Source organism: Penicillium expansum, assembly GCF_000769745.1.
Source record: "Penicillium expansum strain MD-8 chromosome Unknown contig70, whole genome shotgun sequence".
In the NCBI taxonomy this organism is placed as follows: Eukaryota; Fungi; Ascomycota; class Eurotiomycetes; order Eurotiales; family Aspergillaceae; genus Penicillium; species Penicillium expansum.
The window spans coordinates 93,636-114,345 of NW_015971495.1; the positions used below are offsets into that span (position 1 = coordinate 93,636).

At 49.9% G+C, this 20,710-nt stretch overlaps 6 protein-coding genes across 6 annotated transcripts; 2 read left to right on the forward strand and 4 right to left on the reverse strand.

Annotated features, from left to right (window-relative positions):
* Window positions 1-81: 81 nt before the first annotated feature.
* On the reverse strand, window positions 82-1,830 carry PEX2_026810 (uncharacterized protein; the record flags this gene model as incomplete). Its single annotated transcript, XM_016739956.1, has 2 exons — window positions 82-1,133; window positions 1,185-1,830. 2 exons carry the CDS (start codon window positions 1,828-1,830, stop codon window positions 82-84), a joined length of 1,698 nt encoding a protein of 565 aa, XP_016593603.1.
* A 2,145-nt stretch (window positions 1,831-3,975) lies between these two features.
* PEX2_026820 (uncharacterized protein) lies at window positions 3,976-4,833 on the reverse strand (the record flags this gene model as incomplete). The annotated part of the gene is made up of 1 exon (XM_016739957.1): window positions 3,976-4,833. One exon carries the CDS (start codon window positions 4,831-4,833, stop codon window positions 3,976-3,978), a length of 858 nt encoding a protein of 285 aa, XP_016593604.1.
* A 1,876-nt stretch (window positions 4,834-6,709) lies between these two features.
* On the forward strand, window positions 6,710-8,208 carry gel6 (putative 1,3-beta-glucanosyltransferase; the record flags this gene model as incomplete). Its single annotated transcript, XM_016739958.1, has 4 exons — window positions 6,710-6,845; window positions 6,896-7,057; window positions 7,111-7,160; window positions 7,207-8,208. The coding sequence occupies 4 exons, from the start codon at window positions 6,710-6,712 to the stop codon at window positions 8,206-8,208; spliced, it is 1,350 nt and encodes a 449-aa protein (XP_016593605.1).
* A 263-nt stretch (window positions 8,209-8,471) lies between these two features.
* PEX2_026840 (protein kinase domain-containing protein) lies at window positions 8,472-10,823 on the reverse strand (the record flags this gene model as incomplete). The annotated part of the gene is made up of 1 exon (XM_016739959.1): window positions 8,472-10,823. One exon carries the CDS (start codon window positions 10,821-10,823, stop codon window positions 8,472-8,474), a length of 2,352 nt encoding a protein of 783 aa, XP_016593606.1.
* A 1,724-nt stretch (window positions 10,824-12,547) lies between these two features.
* PEX2_026850 (ADP-glyceromanno-heptose 6-epimerase) lies at window positions 12,548-13,513 on the forward strand (the record flags this gene model as incomplete). The annotated part of the gene is made up of 1 exon (XM_016739960.1): window positions 12,548-13,513. One exon carries the CDS (start codon window positions 12,548-12,550, stop codon window positions 13,511-13,513), a length of 966 nt encoding a protein of 321 aa, XP_016593607.1.
* Window positions 13,514-14,807: 1,294 nt separating this feature from the next.
* On the reverse strand, window positions 14,808-18,911 carry PEX2_026860 (extracellular serine-threonine rich protein; the record flags this gene model as incomplete). Its single annotated transcript, XM_016739961.1, has 3 exons — window positions 14,808-18,554; window positions 18,606-18,788; window positions 18,849-18,911. The coding sequence occupies 3 exons, from the start codon at window positions 18,909-18,911 to the stop codon at window positions 14,808-14,810; spliced, it is 3,993 nt and encodes a 1,330-aa protein (XP_016593608.1).
* Window positions 18,912-20,710: the final 1,799 nt, after the last annotated feature.

A 20,710-nucleotide genomic window follows, 5' to 3' on the forward strand; every position in this document is an offset into this window, starting at 1 on the left:
TTAAAAGGGGGTGAGGATTCGAAGAGCGAGGGAGAGCAAGGAAGAGCAAGAAAAAAAGAGATCTAGCAATGCTGCAATGATCTAATTCGTTCGACGAATCACAAAGACACCAAGCTCGATACCATCGCGAGGCTCATTGTCTTCGCAATAGCGCCGCTTGCGGATGCCATCGCAGATTTCACTCAGGAGACCGGAAGATGTGACTTCCTTGTTGCCCATCATGCCGGAGCCTCCGGAGCTTGCGCTCTTAGATGAGCGACGGCCGTTTTGCCAGTACAGACTGAGGACTTCCTTCATGCGGGCTTTCTCCTGGTGGATGAACCATTCGGCCCAGAGGCTGCGGTCGAGGTGGGTGTCTCCGCGGCCTGCATCGGCCACGTGGAATCGGGAGGAGGAATCGTTGTCGCTCAAGGATTCGCAGAGTGCCACGATGTTCGCCTTCATGGTGGCGAAGTCGTCCATTTGGGAGACGGAGGAGAGCTTGCCGAGGTAGCGGCCCACGTCTGCGGACAACTCATTCACCACAACGAGTTGTCGGAGAAGTGGGTCGAGGATGGGGCCCAGGTACTGGGACTTGAAGGTGGATGCACCTTTCTTGGTCGGGTATACAAAGAGGAGAGAGCCGCCATTAGGCGATAGCTCGCTCATACGATCAACGAGGAAAGATGGACGAGTACGGCAAAACAGATCACGGTACTCTTGAGCGGAGGTTGGGGGGAGATAGCGCTCGAGCACCGAGATGTGGACGCTGCGAGGAGGGACAATAGGCATCGGGGCGTGGGACATTTGCCGTTGGAGAGGTCCACGGTAGTCATGGTAAGCACCTACAACTGCTGCACTGGAAAAAACCGTCGCGTTAAAGTAATCCTCGGCAGCAGTCGGAGAACGAGGAGTGCTGGGAGGAGAGTGAGGCAAATTCGAGAGGCTGAATTGCTCCGGTACTGCGTGGGTGACATTGATATAGGGTGACTGGCCAGGTTGCAAGTGGTTGTGGACGGCCTGCACGATGGAGGAAAAAACACTGTCTGTTTTTGGTACGGATGCCGCCTGATCGGATGTTCTGGGATATGGGAGGGTCTGGGAAACGATTTTGACGGCCTCGCTTCGTGTCTTGCAGAGGGCAAGTGATGAAGCTGGAAAGGGTTAGTAATTGGCCTGGGAGCACGGATGTGTGGAAAGCTTACCAGTCAAGTCGATTCCATGATCCAGCCATGAGCCAATGTCCTGCTGGCAATCCATGTCATCGTGGGGCCCAGGGCTGCCTCCAGAGCTGGAGGACCTATGAGAAAGCCCATCGGATGGGCTGCTGAGTGTATCCGAAGCACCGGTCGCAGAGGAATTTTCCACACTCGGAGTGTCATCCATCATAGCCATGGATCCCGGGTGGGAGTGTGTGTCGAACAACATCATCTCGGACTTTGGGTTCCACGCAACGTGGATGTCCTCCTCTGGCGGCGTGGGGGGTAATGTGGCGGGGTATTCGGACTGATAATGAGAGTTCCAAGACGGGGAAGCAGCCAAAGGCCTCGGCCCGCGAGACACAGTGGTTGAAAGACGAAGACGAGAATCGACCGACCGAGTCCGAGACTCTATACGGTAGGGCGAACCAGGCGAACCAGGCGAACCGGGCGAGGCACGTTGATCCCACGATGGGAAGTTCACGGCAACGCTGCTCTTGGAGAGAAAGCGGGATACCGGGGACGGTCTGGTTCGGAGGGATCCTTGCGAAGCCCGTCGGCGAATCCTAGCGGGGTTGATGGTTTCCTGTGTATCTGAGTTCTGGGGGAGATGGTCTCTGGTGTCAAGTTTCACTGTTGGTGGGACATGCATGGTGTGATCGTCAGGAGTGTGAGTGACAGGCCAGTACTGTCCACTGCATGAGGATGTCATCCAGTCTGTTTTATCCAACTGACGGAAAGAGATGACAGCCGTCATGAATCATCCGTCACAACAGATGGTCGGAAGATGATCGGAAGATGATCGAAAGATGATGATCGGGTCCAAGCGTAAGATGGGAATTTGGAAGTTGGTATGAAGAGCCGACGTTAAAGGAAGAGGTTGAGAGGGGGGGGGGATGATTGAATATTTGGAGGGGAAAAGAAGAAGGGATGAGAGAAGAAGAAGAAGCAAAAGAGGGCGTGAATCGAATGGAAATTGACGGGAAGGGCAGAGTGGGTATTGGGTACTTCAGCATAGTATGGGCTGCAGGGTACTAGACCATGTACCGGGTACTAACTGGGCACTCACTGGGGCAAGGGTTGGGGCCAGACTCTTCAAGTCAGGACAGTCTAGACCTTCCAAGTCATGTAGTCATCGGTTTCCACCTTTTTACCTTCTTTTTCTTTTTCTTTTTCTCTTTTTTTTTTTTTGATGTAAGGGATATATAATTTATCTATGGAGTATAACTATTTAAATTTAAATTAATCTGATAGAACTAAAATACTAAATTATATAGACCTATAATGATACAAGTCTACGGAGGACATAAATTGTGAAATGTGTGTATAAAATGAAAGTCAGTCTAGAACGACCCATGGGCTTTCGTCTTGGCTCCACGGGGCCGACGATCATTTTCGGGTGCAAGTTGAGACCAGAATACACTTTAGAAAAAAAATGGATTTGAATCTTATTGAAATATATCTGAGTATACTTAAATGAATTCCTCATTACCCGAACCAGACTCGAGCATAAGATTACCCTATTATGGTTTTACATATCGGCCCCCCTCCCCTCCCTAATGCGGCCTAAGCCTTTGGTTTCACAAGTCGCCAGTACCATAGAATGCATGTGGAGCGTGGGCCTGGATGAGGTACTGAGTACTTAGAGAGGTATACGCATACGAATGTAGTTCCTTCCGTTTCCGGAGAGGGGTTGGGCATCGGCATATACTCGTTGCCAACGCATACCACATACAGGCTACAATATACCTATATATATATCTCTCTCTCTCTATATACGGGGTATATCTCTATATATTGTAGGTCTTAGTTCTAAGCATATATATACTTGAGTCTAAGTTTTATGCAATGTCTAGTTCGCAGCAAGTTCGCATTCCCAAGACCCTGGAATCTTAGAATTCTGGAATCTGAGTGGCACTCTGACAGGCAACCCCATATATCCAGATTCAGATCTAGCCCGATCGTCTGAGCGACATTGGGACCGTTTTTAATTTCCACCGTGCGCCTCGATCTGGTTCACTTCCCTGTTCCCATCTCCGGCTTGCTCCACCGTCTCACGTAAAGTGTCTTGCCACGACATTAGATTAATTCTGGAGTGCCAGATATGTTGTATTCCGTCAGGATCATACAAAGTAGCAATTTAAAATTTATTTGACATGCGATGTGGAGTCGGTTACTTTATGGTTAATATATACGAGAGTCAAATAGAAGAGTACACGTCAACTGATATTACATGCATTCGCGTTACTTGATAGGAACCATGGAAAGAGAAAAAAAGTAGATTATGATTTAAATTTTACTATCATACTGTCAAAATAATCACTATAATCCGACATGATCAACAAATCACATCATTCCCGTCGGCCATAGAGACCGACCGATTCTAACCCTGGAGTATCTCCATCGACCCGAGGAGATGGATACTTTGATCATCCACGGGTCTGGGTCTGATTGCATCATCACAGCGGACTCCAGATCCGCGGAGACCCTTGCATATCGAGAATTTGGTCTCGGTCGCGTGGTACACTGGGGGAGTACCATGTGTCCCATGAAATCGGGGAATTAAACATCCGCGAAATCCCCGATAGGGTTCTCTGTACAACGTAGATTCCCAAGGTCTGTAGATACCTTTGTAGAACCCCGAATGGTTTCAATCGGCAAAGAAGGGCTGATTCTGGGAAACAGTCCCGGTCGGTGGTGTGTGTAAAGTAACCGGTTGGTTGAGAGACCGGTTGATTGAGAGTTGAAAAAAACATGCATATGGTGGGAGTCGCCACCATAGCCCAACATATCTCCTTCATGAGGTCAGCGACCGGCGCCGCGACTGGGTCGCAGTAGTGCAGCCGGCCAGCGGCTGTGTCATCTCCTGCGAGCAATTCCACAAAAGCGAGGAGCGGTATCTCTGCTCCTCCCGCGTCAGACGGACCTGTTTCCGCGCGAAACTAGATGGCTTCAGGGGGATTGTGCAGGAGGCGGAGCGACTGCCGTAGACAGGCATGGGAGTCTTGGCGAGAGACGGGCTAACCCGAGCCGGGTTGTCGAGCGTCGCGCTGAGCTCATAGCACTGGCGAACGAGCTCTTGCACGCCGTCAGTCAGACGAGAGGCGCGCTCCTCAATATCCGGCCAGAAGGCATCGCCCCAGAAGGGATCTTCGCAGACGGCGGTCTCGAGGGCGTTCAGCCAGCACTGGAATCCGGAACGTGGACCTGCGAGCTGCGAGGCGACCGCGACGAATCGGATGGTCGGCTCCGAGTGCAGCACGTGCTGGACGATGCAGGCTGGGCAGCGGGCTGTAAGGTACCAGTCGTGTTCTTCGGTGAGGATGCAGTTCAGCCAGGCGAAGGCGCTGCGGGCTTCACCGCGGAATGCGCGTTCGGGCTCGGCGCCTTTCTGGCTCGGGAGGGTGCGTGCTGCAATGCGCTCGGCTTGGTGGTTGATTAGGAAGAGCGGGACGAGAAGGGTGTGGATGATGTCGCGGTGGAGGCGGAAGGTTTCTTGTTCGGTGGAGGTGCAGGAGTGTCGGTGGCCTGCGCAGAAACTCGGTCGCTCCATACCGCATTCTTGGCGACGTAATTGTTCGCGCATTACTCGGAAGGCTTCATTGCGCTCTAGCTCGACCTGTTCGTGCCGAGAGATGTGGAACGGAGATGCCATTGTGGATGATATGTCGAATTGTATGTATCTCGGGTATTTTTTTTTGTGGATCGTGTGATCGGGTATAATAGTATAGGGGCTATTATAGAACCATGTCGAGAAATCGATAAAACCAGGTACAGGATAGGGCTGAGTTGAAGTAGTCCATTAGTGAAAATAATCTCAGACCGGATGCGGGCTGGATATTATATGGTGGTGTTGCTCTCCCCCCCCTTTGCGGAAACGTCATTTACAGACTCTCCCGTTTTTGGTGACAAGTCCAATGGAAAGCCCAGACGATCCCAATGGAGGGATCCACTAGCTGACGAACACACTGCGTGTGGTGACGATAATTGGTGGACATGTCGGAATGAAGTGGAGGAGTGGAGATTGGATACAAGTCTGGACTGTCGCACATCCAAGGATGTTAGGGATGTTTATAGATCTTTATTTGAGGTAACATGCCTGCGCCAATTACATAGATATTAGATATATACGACGTTATTCCTGCTACCTATGTTATACGGCCTTTTTACACCACCATCTGCCATCAATATCAAGATATTCGCCATAGTACCTCACCTCCTTATCTCGCAAGGACCTCGTTCTAGCCCTCTGTGGTGACCGCCGAAAGCCGCCCAGTGGGGTAACGTGGCAGTCTGGAATTTAAAAAGACTTTTCCAGGATCGTGTTGGCGCTGCTAGGTTACTGCTAGTGAGATATTCAAAAGTTATATGCATTAGGGGTCCAAACTACTCCGTATCCTTGATTTCTTTCTAGCCTGATATGTGCCCAACGCACCCCGTGAACAAAGAAGATAACTACATACTTTCTTTGCAAGAAAAAGAAAAATAAAAATAAATCAAATAACCTGCCGATGAGCTGCTAAGTTTTACAGTTCAGGTTTTGAAGGTAGGACTATCTTTCCCATGTCCAGTAAGAGTGGATATAAGGGTCAAGTCCAGAATAGCAGTGATTGACAGGGTTTAAGATTGGGGGGAATACTTGTCCGACATCGTGGCACAGTCATAATAGCGACAATAAATAGCTTTTATATCGTAAACATGTCTCAAGCCGCCCAAGGTAAGAGTACAACATAATAGTGGTATTTGATAGTATTTATAGTATAGGGGCGAGGTGTGTTGTGGAACTCGGTGTTTTCCGGGTTAGGGGGCAATACAAACAATATTGGATGATTTTTCAGACTCCTAGAACTTGTTAATTTTGAATATTTGAATATTTTGAATATTTACTAGAAACTGCACATCTTCTACTTAAGTATCTATGCATGGAATACTCCATAATCTAGATTTACTTACGGAGTACTCCATATGTTGTACTCCATACTCCGTTTCCGTGTGTGATATCTGTATGGGGAATTAGGGCTAGGCCCCAACGGCTACCGGGCCAGGTACAGTCAAATAATCAACAAATATTTAAGCCCATAACTACTTCGGTTATATGGAGTACAACATATAACATATGTTGTATACATTGTGTACTCTAATACCCTTCCAAGGTTATCACCTTGGTACCTTGATACCTTGAAGCTTAGTTCAAACCTAAACGAAATACTATCTGGAATGTCGGAAATGAAGCTAGGAATGAAGTACGCTAGTTGGAAACACCCTGCAGATAATTTGGTTGCTACAGTTCCAAATCAAGGAACTGCCGTGTTATTTCCAGGTTTCACGTATTTCATGTTAACCTTGGAAGTTCCCCTTAAAATCGTTGAATTTGTAAACTTTTTTTTTTTGTTTGTACTTGCCCTGATTCCTTCGTTGTCCGGGCAAGAGCGTCAACACTAAGAGTTGAGAGACTTTCTTTTCCTTTTCTCTTCAGGCCATTGCTATTTGATCGCATCCTTTATTTCACTGTTATTCTCACAGAATTAATCATGTTGTCATCACTGGCATTTTCGGTGCCATTGCTACTTGCTGGCCTACAGGCTACGACAGTGGGCGCAATCTCGCCCATTTCGGCTGTCGGCTCCAAGTTCTTCTACGAGAATGGAACCCAGTTCTACATCAAGGGTACCTCAAAATCCTACACTGTAGGTATATTGCCAGACTGACTCGAGTAGGCATTGCTTATCAGCTTACCCCAAGTGACCCGCTTGTCGATACTGCCCAATGTAAGCGTGATATCGCCCGGATGTCCGAGCTGGGCACCAATGCGATCCGTGTGTACCACGTGGATCCTCATGCTGATCACAAGGGCTGTATGTCGGCGCTCGCCGATGCTGGTATGATTGATTCCACTTCCTAGGGTAATTACGCATACTCAAGCGTTGTCTAGGAATCCACTTGTTCGTCGATTTGGACACTTTCAATACCCAGATTGAACAGGTAGGTCCACTTTCTCCTCATGTGGATCATCGGCTGACGATCGCAGACCGAGCCTCACTGGAATCAGACCCAGTTTGATCACTTCAAGGAGGTACTTGATGAATTTCAAAAGTTCGACAACACTGCTGGCGTCTTGGTCGGAAATGAGGTACTTACCACGGCCGATGGCTCGGCTGCTGCCCCCTATGTCTTGGCAGCTGCTCGCGACATCAAGGCCTACCGTGATAAGAAGGGCTATCGCAAGATTCCCGTTGGTTACTCTGCAGCCGATATCGCCGATCTGAGACCTATGCTGCAAAATTACATGGCCTGTTCCAAGAATGCATCCGAACGCTTGGACTTTTACTCGCTGAACGCCTACGAGTGGTGTGGTGCGTCCAGCTATGAGCAGTCTGGATACAGTAGTCTGCAGAAGAACGCGACTGACTACCCCATCCCTATCTTCTTCTCCGAGACTGGCTGCAACACCCCCTCGCCCCGTACCTTTGAGGACCAGGCTGCCATCTTTGGTGATCACATGTCTGATACTTGGTCTGGATCCATCATCTACGAGTGGATTGAGGAGACCAACGACTATGGTTTGATTAGCTACGGACCTTCTGTCGACGCGGCGACTGCGACCGCGAGCAGCATTGAGGACGGCTACACCCGCAAGGGCACACCGACGCCCGTGTCGCCTGATTTCAACAACCTCAAGTCTCAGTGGGCTACTCTGCACCCGACCGGAGTTGCCCTTTCCGCCTACCGCAAGAGCGCATCCAGCCTGACCGCCATCGAGTGCCCTGCCTCGACCTCTGGTGGATGGGCAGTTGACCCAAGCTCGCCGCTTCCTACCTTGGGACAGACCTTTAAGAAGGGATCTGATTCCACAGCGACCGGTACGAACAGCAAGGCTACCAAGGTCAATTCAAGCGGATCCTCTTCTGCATCGGCAACAAAGGAAGGCGCTGCTCCCGCGGTGACCGTCGGCTCGCCAGCTACTGAGCGCCTGCTCGTTGGATCCTTGGTGCTGTCTGGTCTACTGGGCGTCGTTGCCATCTGGCTTTGATTTCGTTGTTTTCTTCTTACTCGACCGTTGACTATTGTGGCTCAAGCCATTGTATTGATAGCATCACGAATTTGGGATAGACGAGTTCAGCCGAGCCACTGCATCATATATTGGAGTCGGCGTGCTGTGTTTGCATACAGGTTATGTTATCCCAGGTCTGTCTTTCACGAAGCATGAAGTGTACACAAGAAACGAATTATTAGTTGCTGAATAAAGAAAGAACCCGGTCATTGGACCATCAAGACATTATCATACATCTCTGTCTACTTATTAAACGTCAACCCTTCTATCCCAGTAATGTTCATATCCAACTCTGGCAAATACAGCTGAGGCGAGACCTTTTCCACTCGTATCTCCGGCTCTTCAAACTCCGAAAGATCTTCTTCCTCAATATCAAAATCAACAAAATCCCCCTCCTCAACGTTGCTCTCACTCTCACTCCCAGCATCTCCAAACCCAAAATCGAACTCCGAAACCGATCCGCAGATCGACCCCTCAGAAACTCCCAACGGAACAGAAGAAGCAAGAGAAACAGCACTCCTCGAAAGAGCACTTCTCCCAGTCCCCATCTCCCGAATAACCTCCAACCCTCCATTCCCCTTCCGTCCCCACTCCTTCTTCTTCTTCTTCTTCTTCTCCTCCTCTTTCTCCCTTTTCTCCTTAACACAATGCAAAACCCCCATCCCATCTTTATCCCCCCCACCCCGTCCTTTGGTAATAGCATCCCCAAAACCCCGTCTAACACGTTTCGCAAGCGGTCTATTCCCACCCTCGAAATCGAGCATGGAACGAACAACAATCAACATCTTCGGCACAGCCCAGAAAGCACGATCGGAGCGTCGATCCCGTCGACAACGTTTCAAGGCATCGCCCTCTAATAACGCAATCCATGATTGAACCTGCACGCCATTTTTAGCAAGATGGAAGGACGCATCTGCTATCCCGCCGCCGCGACCTGCGGACCTGTTCCGCGCGCTGCGGTGCGTGCTGAAGGATGTGAGGGTTCTTTTGTGCAGGACTGTGAGGATGTCGAGGGTTATTGCTGCGAGCGAGAATATGTCTGCTGGGTTGTGGGGATCTGCCGGTGGTTCAAAGGAGGAAGATGGTATGGGTCTTTTGTAGGACGATGTGAGGGAATGTGCGGATTTGGAGTGGCGGAGGGAGGAAGGTGGGATTGGGAAGAGGGTTGATGAAGGGGAGGTATGGGGATTTGGGGATGTTAAGGTTGATGTATTTGAGGAGGAGGATGTGGATGTTGAGATTATTGATGGGGCTGAGGGGGTATTCTTTGTTCTTCGCGACCAGAAGGATGAGATGCGTTGTTTCATTGGTTGTGGTGATGTTGCTGTTGCGTCTGTGTGGGTGGATGAGGCTGCTGAGGAGGCCTCGGAGGATGAAGAGGAGGATGAGAAGGCGAGGGAGAATCGTGATGGGGAACTTGTTCGGCCGAGGCGGACCACTGTCCCTTTTGAGGCCGCTGAGTTTGGTCTTGTGTTGTCTGGAGATGCAGATGGGCTTTCGTTTAATGGGGCTAGAGCTAGACGCGCTGGTCGTTGTCTGCGCTTTGTACGTCCTCCCGATTGGAGGAGAGTTTGGGAGGGCTGTGCGGGCTTTTGTTGGATGATCGGAGCTGCGGGACGAGTCCAGCGCTCTGGGGCGGAGTAATTGTATGCTTCGAGGTCATTGACATGTGGTGGGGTGAGGAGGGAGTCGAGTGCTTGAAATTGACCGAGGCAGATGTGGAAGTTTGCATCGATGAAGATGTTGGAAGGGCGGATGGCGCCGTGGGAGTGGCCGCGTGCATGCAGCCAGCAGACTGCAGATGCAAGGCAGTGGGGCCATGTAATCAAGGTCTGACGACGTTGCTCTTTTTCTAGTCGTTTGAAGGACATAGGTTCGTCTGTCAAGAAACTGTGTAGGTTTCGATCTGCTGTGGCGCCGGTGAAAAGCACCGAGACGCTGTCGTCCTTGAGGTACGACGCAAAGACGGAGACGATATGCTCGTGCGACAGTCTTTTCAGATTGCGGATCTCAGTGATAACCTCGTCAGATGAGAAGAAATGTGGTGCGCCGCCGACTTGCACTTGCGTTCGCATGTAGACTCGACAGACTGAGCCGGCGAGGACTACCCTGTCTACCGTATCATCACGCCCGTGTATCCCGCTGCTGGTATTGGTGCGTACGGCTTCGACCGGAACACCCTCATTTTCAGTATAGACGACATGGTCTCCCTCCGCTATACCACGAACCAGGAAGCGCCATTGTGCATGAAAGAAACTCGTCTCGAGGGCGAGATCTTCCCCGTCTGGGGATAAGTGTAGTAAATCGACGCTATGCTCCGCGACGGGTAGATCATCATCGTCGCAGGATTCGTCGACTAGCGCGAAAATCCGATCCGGAATGCCGATAGCATCAAGGATCATAAAAACACGGCCGGCCTTTGTGAGGATCCATTCCATGTATGTTTCGCTGGTCAACCCTTCGCCCCAGTCCGGTAGTTCAAAGAGACGGGGGATATTCTCTTGTCGCAGACGACTGACGATATATTTTGCGTCGAGAGTAGATTTGATGCGGTCTTCGGGCCACCATAGTGAGGTGTGTTCGAACTGAGACATACTGGCATGACCTGCAGAAAGCTTTGGCAGATTAAACATAGCTGGGAGAGCCGAGTTTTAATATAATGAACCATGTTACTCTGGACAATGCGGCTGTCAATGTCCATGTCTCCACCTTCCAGTGTAGAAAGGACCAAGAAATAATGGACGGTTACTGGTGGGGGGCTTATCTTGACGGCAAGGAGGGCAATGTTCAATAGCTTAGAGAATCTTAAGGTAGTTCCAGTTTAGAGTTGACTTTCCATAAAGTACGGAATACATAGGTACGGGGTACGGAGTATTACCTAGGTAGGGGCATTGACATGTAACTTCCAAGGTTGTTACAAGTAGAAATGTCTTAAACTCATTGGTAGCCAATCTAGGGCTTTGGGCTTATCTTTACTAAGGAGATAAGCCATGATCGCATGTCGACTGTCATATGCACTACAGTAGATCTATTGTACTTTATTCCTTCTTATTGTGGCAAATGCGGTAAAATAGCAAGGAGAAGTCCAATAATTGTATACCCTTTGCTTAAAACTCGATTCATCCATATGCATGGTTGTATACGGGTATGTACTCTATTGCATCCGTTGCGGAGAGACAGATCCCTATTTCTCCGTGTACCTATCTCCAACATTTGGCAATATATTTATATTTTCTTCAAAGGCCGGGATCTGTCCGAAGATGATTCGTAAGGTGGCGCTCGATAATGGCATTGACAAGCGCCGTTGTAGATAGCCCCCCCGTAAGGAACCGTCAGGAACCGGAATGAAGCACGACCCCCGTCAGCCTCCACCGTTTCTCGCCCCCACAATCTCATTTTCTTGTCGCCCTAATCTAGACTATCGGGAAAGGATTATGCAGTAGTCCTTGGACCAATTTTGGGCGGGGGAATTCTTGGCTTACAACATACCTAAGTGTTGAGAGGATGGGAACTTAATGAATGGCTAACGCGGCTGATAGTTGCACGGGTTGGGTCATATGAACGATGGGTCGCTTTCAGTTTTTAGATTGAACTATCGGAGTTCCATCGGGCTTGAGCCCGTTTATGAGCCAAGCGCAGTGCCACATGGCGTTTTGGAGATGAGTGGACATGCCCACTGTGGAAATTGAAACATTCGTTTCTGAATGGTTGATATCTCTGTTTTTGCAAGATCGTACCAATGAGGCCTGTAAAGCCGAAAATGTTTAATTGTGCGTGTCGTCTAATAGATTGATGATGTGGCTCCGGGTGGACTTAACAACCTTGGAAGGCGAGATGCCGTACCCCCTACAACATAGATGTGCCCATGATATTTACCATCGGGATCGGATGCCGATATTTCCCCGTGTTTTTGTTCTAGATCGAACTTTTCTAGAAGGGACAAGGAAGAAGTTTTGTTGTTGTTTATAATTTATTAATGTCAAACAAAGCCAAGCTTTGAGGTACCTGAATAATAAATTAATGTGAAATTAATTTACTTAGTGTTTCTTACTATTCTCATGTAGCCTTATTCTACGGAGTACTGCGTATACGAATATAGGGCAAGGGCTTCAGGTAAAGCCTATAATGTCATGTATAGAACACCATTGAGCCTTCCTTTCTCCCCAGTTCACCGGCAAACACCTGAACATCAGATGGATGTCACTTGGTCGCTCCTTCTCCTTTGGGGACATTCCCCCAGTCACTACTCTGAACTTCCTCTTCCTTTCCCCCCCAGCCATGATTATCACCTTTTCCATTTCAAACTGAATCTTACAATATGATTGTTGTCACCGGTGGCGCCGGCTTCGTCGGTTCGAACATCGTCAAGGAGTTGAACAGCCGTGGCGTCACCAATGTCGTGGTTGTTGACGACATGACTGATGGATCCAAGTTCTGCAACCTGGTCAACTGCAAAGTGGCTGATTATATCGATGCCACTGCCTTCCGTGAAGCGATTCGGACCAAAACCTTCCATCATCGACCCCGCGTCATCTTCCACTATGGCGCAAGTTCTTCCATCACCGAGACCAACGGCAAGAAAATGCTCGACGCCAACTTCACCTACTCCAAGGAGCTCTTCCATTGGTGCAAGGACCAGGGAGTTCGCTTCATCTACGCCTCATCCGCTGCTGTTTATGGAAACAACACTTCTTTCGTCGAGGGAGACTTCCAAGAAGCCCCTCTGAATGTCTATGGATACTCAAAGATGCTGTTTGATCAGTATGTCGTCAAGAACACCGACATGCGCTCGCCACAAGTTGCGGGACTCCGTCTGTTCAACGTCTATGGACCTGGAGAGCAGAACCTTGATACAATCCCCAGCACCGTCTATCAATTTTACGAAAAACGCACGTCGTTCAAAGCCATTGAGCTCTTTGGGGAATACGGTGGGGTCGAGGCGGGACAGCAGAAGCGCGATTTCGTTCACGTTCAGGACGTCGCCCGTCTAAACTGTTGGTTCCTGGACCACCCAGAGATCAGTGGGATTTACAATGTCGGCACTGGTATTGCTAGTAGCTTCCATGATATCGCTACCGAAGTTGCCAGCCATTTCGGCAATCCAGAGGGATACATCAAGTTTATTCCCTTCCCTACCGAATTGAAAGGAAAATATCAGAGCTACACCTGTGCCAATATCTCGAAGCTGCGTCGGGCCGGCTCTGTGCTGCGTTTCCGTGGCATCAAGGAGGGGATTAAGGATTACATGGAGTGGCTTGAAAGCCCCGAGGGTCTGGCCCGCTAATCATTATGAACATGATTACAACTAGCACCTCTGGTGCCTGCGAGAAGGTCAAGCTTTCATTCTATGACGAAAGACTTTATCCTTTGAAGGGACAAGGGGCCGTCATTTGTTTTTGTTTACAAAATCTCTTCATATTTGGGTACACCAAACATACTTATGAACATCAAACAAGGATTGAACACGAGAGAAGAAAAAAAAACTTGAAAATGATCCGACAAAATGACAAAAGAAAATTGAAATGGTCAACCTCCTGTGTTCATGCCTGGATTGTTGAACAGGCTCTCCATGTCAAGACAAGCTAGGTAGTCAGAATTTCCATAGACAATGGAAAATGAAACAGAGATTTTCAACCACAATCTCATATACAGTAGTCGTTGAGTGTTTAGGTAAATTGTCGCCAATCTCCTTCGGCGAAATGTTGATATGCCTGGCAATATGAAAGACTTCCTTAATCTGAACATAATGGTCCTTCTAAGAAGTGTTAGTTCTGGACAATCCTATTTGACGAAGGCAATATCAGGTTCTTTCCTTGTCTACAATTCTTTGTTTGTGGTGTTTGCTAATACACAGATCCTTGTCTATATAAACATCCTCCTTTTCAATCTTTCTCTTGTATTCTCTTTCCTTGATCAATCAACTCGGACCTCCTCTTTTACTTTATCCTATATACATATCCTGGATTTATCATACCAACCCAGGTTATTTCTCTGTATATTCTATCCAGGTCTATCCCTACTAACATCTCATCTTCACTTGGGTTTCAGATACCCCTTACTTATACTGAGATCCCTTATATATCCCTTTCGATGACTTTGTGTCTTCTTAGACACCATCGATTTATTTGATGCACGCATTAGATATCAAAGCCCTGACCGATAGTTGTCGCATCAATGTCAATTACTGTCGAATCGGTATTCTGAAGAACGATATTACATACATTATCCAATGCATAACTACTAGTTTTCATCGTTATAGTCAAAGAGTCTACATAATAAGAGTCGAAGGAAACTATTTAGAGCGGAAATTAACCGAGCGAGAATTTCTTAGGAAAAAGGCGAGGTCTATCGCGTTGAATTAGGGAGTGAATAGATAAAATACAAAGAAGTCCCCATAGGACTGACGATCAGAGTCAATTCCCAGCCAATAGTTCACCTCGGAACTAGGACGAACCACTCAAGGGCCGCGAAGACAAGCACGAAGTAAAAACACGAAATGAATCCGCACTGTGCATATTTGTAGTAACAAGAGATAAGAAAAGGAAAATCCACGAGTGAGTCGTGGTTTAGTTTGCTGTCTACATCATCAAGCTGAAGAGAGCAGCGATAGAAACCAGCACCAGACTGGAAGCGACCGACAAGCTCGAGGCCGAGTTGAAGACCGGGGATGCGGATGCGCTGGGCGAGGTAATTCCACTAGCGCTTCGACTGGCGGACGGGTACCCGCTTGAGGTCAACCAGGTCGCCGATGCGGGACGGGGAACACTGCCGCTGTGTGCTGGGGAGGCGCCGCTGGGACCAGCTGGGACCAGACCGATGGTTGGCGCGGCGCCTGAGCTGGTGCCGGTGTTTGTGATGAAGCTGACCTGCGGGACAGTGACAGTGTAGGTCGAGTAGGTGATTGTAGTGCAGGGGGGAGTGGGGGCGGAGGTGATGGGGATGACGGCGGTGGCTGTGACACCGGCGCCAGAGACGCTGGATGAAGGTGCGGAAGGAGCGACTGTCGGAATGAGGGTGATGGTTGAGGGGATGGCGGTTACGATGCCTGGGTTCTGGGGGACCCAGGTGGCGCAGATACCGGTGAAGTAGGAGAGGGCAGATTGGATCTCTGCCTTGGAGGCGCCCCAGGCTTGAATGCAGGAGATGACTTTACTGGTGAACTCGCTGTTGGGGCAGAAGCAGGAGGCATCGCTGTTGGATGTGCACTTGGGAGCGAGGGTGAGCCAAGTGTTGATGCACTGGGGCACGGTATTGGGGCAGGGAGCCGAGGGAGCTGGGCTCGATACAGGGGAGACACCGCTGGGGACTGCCCCGGTGTTACTGGCTGTCGAATAAGAATGAGTCTCGGTGGCAGCAGTAGCAGTAGCGGCGCATTGGGTGCAGATAGTTGAGACGGAGGTGAGGGTCACTGTAGAGATTGTGTTGGATGTGGTCACAAATGTGGAAGAACCAGAAGTGACGGTGTTGGTTACAGGACAGGTAGTCTCGGTCACATAAGTCACAACGGTGGTGGTAGCACCCTCGGGAATAGTGGACGTAGAGCTGACACCAATGCTAGATACGACGACACTGGTGATAGCGGGACCCGTGGGAGCAGTGGTGGGGGCGACGCCTGTTTCAGAGGGAGCAGGAGTGCTTCCGGCAGCGACAGAGCTAGGAAGATTAGAAGTGGAGGTCAAGGTAACAGTTGACACTGTGCTGGATGTCGTGACGAAAGTTGACGATCCAGACGTGATAGTGGCAGTCACAGGACAGGTTGTCTCGGTCACGTAAGTCACAACGGTGGTAGTGGCACCCTCGGGAATAGTGGGTGTAGAGCTCACGCCGACGCTAGATGAGCCAATAATGGAGACAACGGGGCCCGTAGGAGCAGTGGTAGAGGCGACGCCGGTTTCAGAGGGAGCGGGAGTGCTTCCAGCCGCAACAGAGCTAGGAAGGTTAGAAGTGGAGGTCAAGGTCACAGTTGAAACTGCGCTGGATGTAGTGACGAAAGTCGACGATCCAGAAGTGATAGTGGCAGTCACAGGAGAGGTAGTCTCGGTGACATAAGTTACAACCGTGGCAGTCGACTCTTGGGGAATCGCGGGTGTGGTAACAGCGCCCACGCTGGATGGGACCAAGCTAGTGACATCGGGGCCGCTGGGGAGGGGACTGGAAGCCTCTGCAGATGAAGAAGAGACAGGGCTTGATCCCTCAGGAGTACCAGAGGAAGCAACTGTGCTTTGACCAGAAACAGAGGTAGCGGTAGCGGTAGCGGAGCACTCAGTGCAAATAGTAGAGACAGTAGTCAAAGTGACGGTTGAAATGGTGCTTGAGGTAGTCACGAAAGTAGAGCTACCGGAGGTAACGGTGTTGGTCACCGGGCAAGTGGTCACAGTCTCATAAGTAACGACAGTGGTGGTGGCCTCGCCAGGGGCGGGGGTAGTGCCAGCAGGAGACGAAGGTGCAGGGGACGACACATCAGAGGTCACGCCAGGAGCCGAGGAGGTCCCAACCGACGTAGAAACTGCTGAGGTGTCACTGGGGGGAGATGAGCTAGCCGGGGAGCTAACGGGCAAGACGCCGGTTGGGCTTGTGCCTGTAGGCACAGGTGTGGAGCCGACATCCGCTGTGGTAGTCTCAGTGACGGGACACACAGTGGTCGAAATAGGGATAGTCGAAGTCACAACCGTGGTCGAATCCGCTGGGCAGCTGACAACATCGGGGGCACAGCTGGTGATGGTAACCTCACTGGTGGTGTACACAGTGGAGGTGGTCATCTGGACTGGAGTGGTGATTGCCGGGGTTGAAGCAGCGGAAGTGCCACTGGGGGTAGATGATCCAGCTGGCGAGCTAACGGGCAAGACGCCGGTTGGGCTTGTTCCGGTAGGTACAGGTGTGGAGCCGACATCAACTGGGGTTGTCTCAGTGACGGGACATACAGTAGTCGAGATAGCGATGGTCGAAGTCACTACTGTAGTCGAGTCTGCTGGGCAGCTCACCACATCAGGGGCACAGCTGGTGATAGTGACCTCGCTGGTGGTATACACAGTTGAGGTAGTCATCCGGACTGGGGAGGTAATCGCCGGGGTTGAAGCGGCGGAAGTTCCAGAAGGTGTCTCGCTCGTAATAGCTGAAATAGAAGCCGAGGTCGAAGAAGTGGGAACAGATGTACCACTGGAAGGAGGAACACCAGCAGATGAGCTACCAGGGAGAACACTGCTCGGGCCGGGTACGACGGGAACAGATACTGAGCTTGTAGCAACAGCAGTAGTCTCGGTGACGGGACACACAGTGGTCGAGATAGCGATGGTCGAAGTCACTACTGTAGTCGAATCTGCGGGGCAGCTAACAACATCGGGGGCACAGCTGGTGATGGTGACCTCACTGGTGGTGTACACGGTTGAGGTAGTCATCTGGACGGGAGTAGTGATGAGCGGGGTCGAGGCGGCGGACGTTCCAGCGGGGGTCTCGCTCGTAGCAGTGGAAACGGGAGAAGAAGCCGAAACTGAAGATACGGGAACAGATGTGCCACTAGAAGGAGGAACACCAGCCGATGAACTGGCAGGTAGAACACCGCTTTGGCTAGATATGGCAGGGATGGATGACGAGCTTGTAGCGACAGGAGTAGTCTCCGCGGCAGGGGAAGTCTCCGGGACAGGAGCAGTCTCCGTGACGGGGCAGACCGTGGTGGAAAGAGCGATAGTGGAAGTCACCACAGTGGTTGATCCTGATCCAGCAGGGCAATCAGTGACAGTCGGAGCACAGCTAGTGATAGTGATCAAGCTTGTGGTGAACACAGTCGATGTAGTCATCCGAAGAGGTGTGCTAACCGCCGAGGTGGTAACTGGAGGAACCACAACCGAGCCTGGTACAGAGACCGAAGGCACAGCGATAGAGCTGGGGGTAGCAGACCCAGATATTTGTTCATCTGGAACTCTGGTAACAGGGGCAGTGGTCGTGGAACCAGGAGCAGTGGTTGTGGAACCAGGAGTGCAGTCAAAGCCAACGCTGTAGATCCCAAAACCGCAGCTCTCATGTTCACTATCGTCGGGCAGCTCGAAGTGAACGGACTTAGCACCACCACACTGGTCGTTGGTGACCACAGTACCGGCTGAGTTGCAGGAAGCGGTGTTCTTGCAAGTCGATCCATCGGGCATGCTGTAGATGATGTGCAATTCGGTATCCTTCTCAGTGGCAACGTGGAAGTTGGTCACAGAGAAACCGCTCTCGTCTGAGCCGCACGCGAAGGATGGAGCCGAAGAACCGGAGCTTCGGGAGCCGGAGACAGCACTGGAGCTAGAGGAGCTACCCTTGGAGACGGTACCAGAAATACATTTCTGGGTCTGTAGTCATTGTCAGTATCTGCAGATGAAAGATAGACACGCATCACTTACGCCACGCTTTCCCAGGCTAGAACCAAAGCCATTGCCACAAGTGAAACCGGAGAAGGAAAAGCCACCATACTCGGAGAAAGAGCCAGCAGCGAGGTCAGTCCAGCTGAATCCCTTGCTCTGGTGGGTGTTACACTTGTTAGACGATCTACCCGGGCTGGAGTAGGATTTCTCGGAGCCCCAGTACTAAGATGATTCAAGTTAGAATTTGTATCAAAGAAGAAAAAGACATGGGTTGAGGCATACCGATCCGGTGGCCTGGCCAGAGGCCAGAAGAGAGAAAAACGCAATAGCCGAAGTGACCTTCATAGTGGAAGGATGTCGGCAACGAGTGACAGGAAAGTGGGACGTGAGAGGAAGATAGAATGGAAGGGAAAAAAAAGAGAGAGAGAAGTATGGATGAAAGAAAGAAAGAAAGAAAAATGAAGTGATATAAAGGTTCGGGCTAGGTAGGCTGCGATATAGAAAGCTAGGCCTCACTAGATATTGCGATATAAGCCACAATTGTATAGGCAGCAAAGCCAGCAATTTCTATTAGTATTGTTGATGGGCGACAATAACAAAAAAGCCTCAATAAAATTGAACCAATATCAAACGAAAGATGGTGGGACAAGGAAATGCGTATCCCTGAATGAGCGTCTTTGGTTGGGGACGAACCAAGATAGGCAAAAGGCCAAAAGGAAATCAAACAATGACGAGAATGAGAACAGTCCCAGATCTGGGAAGGGTCGCGGTCTTTAAACAATCGGCCAATGCAGGGCCATGAACCTCTGCAGACAAAGAGTTTGGCCGCAGCTAGCAAGCATTTCTCTGCTGACCCAAAATAGCCTGGCGTCAAGGACCCTAGTAAGACATTTCGTCAGAGAAAAGCGAACCTCTCTCCAATCGGCAGGTATGTGAAGGTACAGATGAAACGGTAGTGGCTGAAAAGAGTGCGAGCTTAGGATCCATCTAGAGCTCGGCGCCGATTAGTGCAGGAACGACCTGCAGAAGGTGGAGAAGAGCCAGTCAGGGCTTGCAGACTGGGGGCGTTGACCAAGGCGCTTGCCCGGGTCCAATCCCATTTAGCATCAGTTCATCCATCGGATGTGACTGTGAGATGAGTCGACATTAATCTATCAGCCAATGAATATTGTCAAGTAAAAATAAAAATAGGGCATGCATATTAGGCGCTTGATCAGGGAAACCTGCATATGAGAATTGAGAGGGTAGAGGGTCCAGGTAGAGAATACAGGGGGTACCAGAATCCACGTGCAGTTCTTTGACTTCAGTCTTTTATCTCCATATCTTTCAGTGGCTTGAACTACCCTTAAACCGAAACCAACTATTCTGATTCGGTGTCACAGATTCAAAATACCAAATACAACTCTTAATTCGAATAATGCGACCGGTGAGAAAAACAAAAACACCTTTGGCGCCCATCTCCCACTTTCTGCGTGACACCATGTGCTTATTGTTGATCTTCATAATTTTCCTCGAATACAAGCTCTTTCATGCGCCTTCGAAGCGCCGGAGTGGACGAATCAGAGAAAGGGTATGGAGTACTATTTTGGGGTCAACGGTACTGCTTCTCTCACCAAATCGATTTTTTTTTTTTCATTTCTGTTTTTTTTCCCTTTCTTTTGTTCCCAGGGGCAACCCCCTGAAGGGTCGAATCGGGTACCTGAACGCTCGGTCTCACCCTTTTCCTGAATTATGTGGATCGCACTAAAGAAGCCGAGCGCCAACGAACCTGTCTAGACAGCTTTAGGGCTGTTTATTAGCGTTCCTCCTCTTGGCTCTTGACATGCAATACTCTGTATGCCATTCCTATTACTTCTCCAATCGAAGCCCGAATCAGGTACCCCTAGCTTAGTCTCTACGGAGTACTCCGCAAAGAACAGTTGTGTGACTTTGGCTTCGAGGTGTACGGAGTGCAAGTGCCGAGATTCCGTTTCTTTCAACCATGTTCCATCGCATTAATCTTCTAATTTTGTTTTGTTTTTCTTTTAGTTTCTCAAAATGAAATCAGAAATGTAAATACTCTCCATCTCTCGGCGCGTCGGACGATGGCTTTGTCTGCAGGCTTAAATCTGGGTTAACGTGAAACGCTCAACTAAAAATATCCA